Genomic DNA, 6,821 nt, shown 5'->3' on the forward strand with positions numbered 1-6,821 from the left:
ACTGTATTAGTGGAGGCAGCATGGAGCCTCCACCACTGTATTAGTGGAGGCAGCATGGAGCCTCCCCCACTGTATTAGGGGAGGCAGCATGGAGCCTCCACCACTGTGTTAGTGGACTCAGCATGGAGCCTTCACCACTGTATTAGTGGAGGCAGTATGAAGCCTCCACCACTGTATTAGTGGAGGCAGCATGGAGCCTCCACCACTGTATTAGTGGAGGAGCATGAAGCATGAAGCCTCCTCCACCACTGTATTAGTGGTGGCAGCATGGAGCCTCCACCACTGTATTAGTGGAGGCAGCATGGAGCCTCCACCACTGAAGCCTCCATCACTGTTTAGTGGATGCAGCAGCATGGAGCCTCCACTGTATTAGTGGAGGCAATATATTAGTGGAGACAGCATGGAGCCTCCACCACTGTATTAGTGGAGGCAGAGTGGACCCTCCACCATTGTAGGCAGCATGGAGCCTCCACCACTGTATTAGTGGAGGCAGTATTGAGCCTCCACCACTGTATTATTGGAGGCAGCCTGGAGCCTCCACCACTGTATTATTGGAGGCAGCCTGGAGCCTCCACCACTGTATTAGTGGAGGCAGCATGGAGCCTCCACCACTGTATTAGTGGAGGCAGCATGGGGCCTCCACCACTGTATTAGTGGAGGCATCATGGAGCCTGCACCACTGTATTAGTGGAGGCAGCATGGAGGCTCCACCACTGTATTAGTGGAGGCAGCATGGAGCCTCCACCACTGTATTAGTGGAGGCAGCATGAAGCCTCCACCACTGTATTAGTGGAGGCAGCATGGACCCTCCACCTTTGTATTAGTGGAGGCAGCATGGAGCCTCCACCACTGTGTTAGTGGAGGCAGTATTGAGCCTCCACCACTGTATTTTTGGAGGCAGCATGGAGCCTCCACCACTGTATTAGTGGAGGCAGCATGGAGCCTCCACCACTGTATTAGTGGAGGCAGCATGGAGCCTCCACCACTGTGACACATGACCCACTGTAGTGTCGTATAGGGACCACGGGCCCTCAACGTCACATAAAGCTGATAATACTACCATAAAGCAGGTACTCACCGATCTTATTGTACATCTCAGGCAGGTAGAGCTCTGTCTTGCCTCGACAGAAGAGGTGATATTCACTCTGCTCTACGATGGGAGTTATGCAGTTGAACTGTCGACAGTTGGTCCAGGCTTCCATGATCTCCACTGCTGACCATCGTGACGTACCCCAGTACATGCACCAACCTTGATCTATGCAGTGTGAAGTCGCTCTTACAACCTCTGAAATTAATGGTTTGGGAATAAGTGGTTTAAAAGTTAGTGTTTTTGAAGTGGTTTAGAAATTAATCTTTTAGAAATATATTATTTAGAAGTAAGTAGACAGTGGTTTAGATGTAAGTGGTTTAGAAATAAGTCTTTTAGAAATAAATGGTTTAGAAATTAGCGGTCTAGAAATAAGTGGGTTTGAAATAAGTGGTCTAGAAAACCGACAAGTTGGTAATTTAGACACTTATGCAATATTTGGGAATTTTAATACTGGAAAGTTTTGGCCAGCCAGCAGTGTCTAGTGTTGTAGATGAATGGTTCAGGGAAGCGACACGTTGATAAATTAGACACATGTGCAACTCTTGGGTATCTTTATTGAGGAAACGTTTCGCCACACAGTGGCTTCATCGGTCCATACATAGGAGAAACTTGAAGAACAGTATATACACAGAGCTATAACTCTCACAGTATATACACAGCGATATACCTCTCACAGAATATATACAGAGATATACCTCTCACAGCATATGCACAGAGATATACCTCTCACAGTATATACACTATATGGTATAAACCTTGGTAATAAATACCGACAAGTTGGTTTAGAAAGACACGTAAGCAAACACTATGACATATTTATTAGAAAACGTTTCGGTCCTGGGACCTTGATCACTTCTAACATACAGAGGTAGAAAGACATTATATATATAGGCGGAGAGTGTATATATATAATGTCTTTCAACCTCTGTATGTTAGAAGTGATCAAGGTCCCAGGACCGAAACGTTTTCTAATAAATATGTCACAGTGTTTGCTTACGTGTCTTCCTAAACCAACTTGTCGGTATTTATTACCAAGGTTTATACCATCTTGTCTGACACTGCAACACACTATGGACATAGCATACAGAGGATTCCTTTCTCTCTTACTCAAAGCTAATAGTCTTCGGAACCGACACATCTTCCTAGAAGACTGTCTTGCTGAGATGGTGGTACCACGGTCCACTCCTCGACAACTGACCACATCTAGACACCCTTTCTCTCCTGCTGTTTACGCCTACCTTAGAGAAAGCTCTGATGAACTGCGACATGCTCAGAAGGAGGCCTCATTACGTGCCGCTCAGATTCGTGCTTCACTTCCTACTCCTGACAGGACTGCAGAATATATACTCAGCCAAGTTACCACTGCCAACATCCAACAGAAATTGAAGCTATCACGAAAACTACAAGACCTGTGCTCCCACAGCAAATGGAGCGAAATGGGACGACCAGAAATCATAAATAACTTATCTTCCTATACACTAACCGTCACCGAGACAGAAGCCCTCAGCCTAGGGCTCAAGTTTACTACCGGCATCAACAAGAAACATCATCTGGTGGATATGGTAACCAAGAACCAACCTTTCGGAGGCTCCGAGTTTCAAAAAGGCTTTGTTCAAGGAATTATCACTGCTGCAGCTACTGAGCCTTCAAGACCGGTCATTCCCAGAAGATACATCCAAGCACTCAGGAACTTGGCCAACAACGATGATATCGTCATTACAACCGCTGACAAAGGAGGTGGTGTGGTGTTGCTCAACACTGTCGACTACAACAATAAAGTTTTAAATCTTCTCAACGATGCCAACACATACCAGCCTGTATCGGAATCAGTGCTACTTCAAAGTACCCAGACTTTCCTTCAAAAGGCTCGTAGCATCTTACGAAAATCAGAACAAGGCAAAAAACTACTTAAACTTTTACCAGGTCAACCGAAACCAGCACGCCTGTATGGCCTTCCTAAGACACACACAAACCTGGCATCCCACTACGGCCTATCACTTCGGGCATAGGGAGTGCACCACACAGACTAGCCGGCCACCTTGCCAAATACCTTTCAGCGCTTCTGGGCACCATCAGTCAAGCCCACCTCAAACACTCAGGTGACCTTCTCTCCCGAATTTCCAACCTGAATGTCAAAAACAAAAGCATGGCTTCCTTCGATGTCACAGCCCTCTTTACCAACGTTCCTACTGACGCTGCACTCAACATTCTGAGACAGAGGCTCACTGAAAACCACGACCTCCCTTTACCTCTTCTAGATTTCATCAATCTAGTGGAACTTTGTGTTAATTTCAACTTCTTCAAGTATCAGGACAACTGTTACAAACAATGCTTTGGGATGGCAATGGGCAGCCCGCTCAGTGCTGTGCTTGCCAACCTCTTCATGGAAAACTTGGAGACAGAAATTCAGCACCCTCATTCCCAACACCGTTACCTGGCTAAGATACGTTGATGATATATTGGTTTTCTATCCGAGACGTCTCAATATCCAGGCCCTTCTCAACAAGATCAATGCAGTTGAACCATCAATAAAGTTTACACTTGAACTCGAAAATGATGGCAAACTTCCTTTCCTTGACTTTCTACTGTGCAGATCTCCCGACAGTGACAAACTTCTCTTCAAAGTGTATAGAAAACCTACCAACAAGGACGATCTTATACACTTTTATTCACACCAAGATACCCGCACTAAGAGAGGAGTCCTCTTAGTGGAGAGCTCTTCGCATCTCCAGCCCTTGTTTTCTAGAAGAAGAATGCACTTACATAACACAAGCCTTTACACGTCTTCAGTTCCCATCTTTTTTCATCCGAGATTGCAGACTCAAGGCACAAGCTATCCTCAACAAACCGCCCATGGAACAGCCCCCTAAGCAGTTCATAGTACTCCCATGTGGCGATGTTGCCACGAATACTCGCCGGGCACTTGCTATGAGTAACATCAACGTTTCCACCATAAACACATCATCTATCAAAGACCTCACTACGAAACGCAGCCCCACACCTCTAACTTCTACAGCAGGCGTCTACACTATCCCCTGTGGGTTCTGTCCCAAGAAATATGTAGGCGAGACAGGCAGAGATCTTGCAGTCCGCCTGAATGATCATCGAAATGCCTCTAACAGAGACGATGTAAGGTACGCCTGTGTCCTCCACAGAGACTCCACGGGGCATTTGATGAACTGGAATGAGGCACAACTCGTTCTCACCGAACCAGACCTCAGACGCCGACGGTGCCTAGAAGCCTCACTAATCGCCGTCACCGACACTATAGAACGCAACACTGGAAACTACAAAATTTCAAAAACATTGGCATACATGATACTTAAGCAGCACCAACCCAACAACACAGGAGTCACATGATTTCATCGTCTACCCGTCCTCATCATAGGTAGAGGTTGTTCTGATTAAGACCTGCCTCGCATGAGCCAGTAGGCCTTCTACAGTGTTCCTCCATTCTTATGTTCTTATGACATTCCTCAGGTCACGTGCGTTACATCTCACTCTCCGCCTATATATATAATGTCTTTCTACTTCTGTATGTTAGAAGTGATCAAGGTCCCAGGACCGAAACGTTTTCTAATAAATGTTATAGTGTTTGCTTACGTGTCTTTCTAAACCATACACTATATACACAGAGATATACCTCTCACAGTATATACACATAGATATACCTCTCACACTATATACACAGAGATATACCTATCACAGTATATACACATAGATACACCTCTCACAGTATATACACAGAGATATACCTCTCACAGTATATACACAGAGATATACCTCTCACAGTATATACACAGAGATATACCTCTCACAGTATATACACAGAGATATACCTCTCACAGTATATACACAGAGATATACCTCTCACAGTATATACACAGAGATATACCTCTCACAGTATATACACAGAGATATACCTCTCACAGTATATACACAGTAGTAGTAGTAGTAGTAGTAGTAGTAGTAGTGGTAGTAGTAGTAGTAGTAGTAGTAGTAGTAGTGGTGGTAGTAGTAGTAGTAGTAGTAGTAGTAGTAGTAGTGGTGGTAGTAGTAGTAGTAGTAGTAGTAGTAGTAGTAGTAGTAGTAGTAGTAGTAGTAGTAGTAGTAGTAGTAGTAGTAGTAGTAGTAGTAGTAGTAGTAGTAGTAGTAGTAGTAGTAGTAGTAGTAGTAGTAGTAGTAGTAGTAGTAGTAGTAGTAGTAGTAGTAGTAGTAGTAGTAGTAGTAGTAGTAGTAGTAGTAGTAGTAGTAGTAGTAGTAGTAGTAGTAGTAGTAGTAGTAGTAGTAGTAGTAGTAGTAGTAGTAGTAGTAGTAGTAGTAGTAGTAGTAGTAGTAGTAGTAGTAGTAGTAGTAGTAGTAGTAGTAGTAGTAGTAGTAGTAGTAGTAGTAGTAGTAGTAGTAGTAGTAGTAGTAGTAGTAGTAGTAGTAGTAGTAGTAGTAGTAGTAGTAGTAGTAGTAGTAGTAGTAGTAGTAGTAGTAGTAGTAGTAGTAGTAGTAGTAGTAGTAGTAGTAGTAGTAGTAGTAGTAGTAGTAGTAGTAGTAGTAGTAGTAGTAGTAGTAGTAGTAGTAGTAGTAGTAGTAGTAGTAGTAGTAGTAGTAGTAGTAGTAGTAGTAGTAGTAGTAGTAGTAGTAGTAGTAGTAGTAGTAGTAGTAGTAGTAGTAGTAGTAGTAGTAGTAGTAGTAGTAGTAGTAGTAGTAGTAGTAGTAGTAGTAGTAGTAGTAGTAGTAGTAGTAGTAGTAGTAGTAGTAGTAGTAGTAGTAGTAGTAGTAGTAGTAGTAGTAGTAGTAGTAGTAGTAGTAGTAGTAGTAGTAGTAGTAGTAGTAGTAGTAGTAGTAGTAGTAGTAGTAGTAGTAGTAGTAGTAGTAGTAGTAGTAGTAGTAGTAGTAGTAGTAGTAGTAGTAGTAGTAGTAGTAGTAGTAGTAGTAGTAGTAGTAGTAGTAGTAGTAGTAGTAGTAGTAGTAGTAGTAGTAGTAGTAGTAGTAGTAGTAGTAGTAGTAGTAGTAGTAGTAGTAGTAGTAGTAGTAGTAGTAGTAGTAGTAGTAGTAGTAGTAGTAGTAGTAGTAGTAGTAGTAGTAGTAGTAGTAGTAGTAGTAGTAGTAGTAGTAGTAGTAGTAGTAGTAGTAGTAGTAGTAGTAGTAGTAGTAGTAGTAGTAGTAGTAGTAGTAGTAGTAGTAGTAGTAGTAGTAGTAGTAGTAGTAGTAGTAGTAGTAGTAGTAGTAGTAGTAGTAGTAGTAGTAGTAGTAGTAGTAGTAGTAGTAGTAGTAGTAGTAGTAGTAGTAGTAGTAGTAGTAGTAGTAGTAGTAGTAGTAGTAGTAGTAGTAGTAGTAGTAGTAGTAGTAGTAGTAGTAGTAGTAGTAGTAGTAGTAGTAGTAGTAGTAGTAGTAGTAGTAGTAGTAGTAGTAGTAGTAGTAGTAGTAGTAGTAGTAGTAGTAGTAGTAGTAGTAGTAGTAGTAGTAGTAGTAGTAGTAGTAGTAGTAGTAGTAGTAGTAGTAGTAGTAGTAGTAGTAGTAGTAGTAGTAGTAGTAGTAGTAGTAGTAGTAGTAGTAGTAGTAGTAGTAGTAGTAGTAGTAGTAGTAGTAGTAGTAGTAGTAGTAGTAGTAGTAGTAGTAGTAGTAGTAGTAGTAGTAGTAGTAGTAGTAGTAGTAGTAGTAGTAGTAGTAGTAGTAGTAGTAGTAGTAGTAGTAGTAGTAGTAGTAGTAGTAGTAGTAGTAGTAGTAGTAGTAGTAG

General features: G+C 42.2%; 1 protein-coding gene across 8 annotated transcripts in view; it reads right to left on the reverse strand.

Moving 5' to 3' along the window:
• Window positions 1–1,025: 1,025 nt before the first annotated feature.
• Window positions 1,026–6,821, reverse strand: part of LOC128684243 (voltage-gated potassium channel subunit beta-1) — a 621,311-nt gene continuing 615,515 nt past the window's right edge. For all 8 annotated transcript variants that reach the window (XM_070093873.1, XM_070093861.1, XM_070093853.1 and 5 more), the window contains one exon: window positions 1,026–1,285. In XM_070093873.1, the coding sequence (XP_069949974.1) occupies window positions 1,038–1,285 (248 nt within the window). In that variant the 3' untranslated portion in view covers window positions 1,026–1,037. The remainder of the gene's footprint in view (window positions 1,286–6,821) is intronic.

Source organism: Cherax quadricarinatus, chromosome 4 (assembly GCF_038502225.1).
Source record: "Cherax quadricarinatus isolate ZL_2023a chromosome 4, ASM3850222v1, whole genome shotgun sequence".
NCBI classification, from domain to species: Eukaryota; Metazoa; Arthropoda; class Malacostraca; order Decapoda; family Parastacidae; genus Cherax; species Cherax quadricarinatus.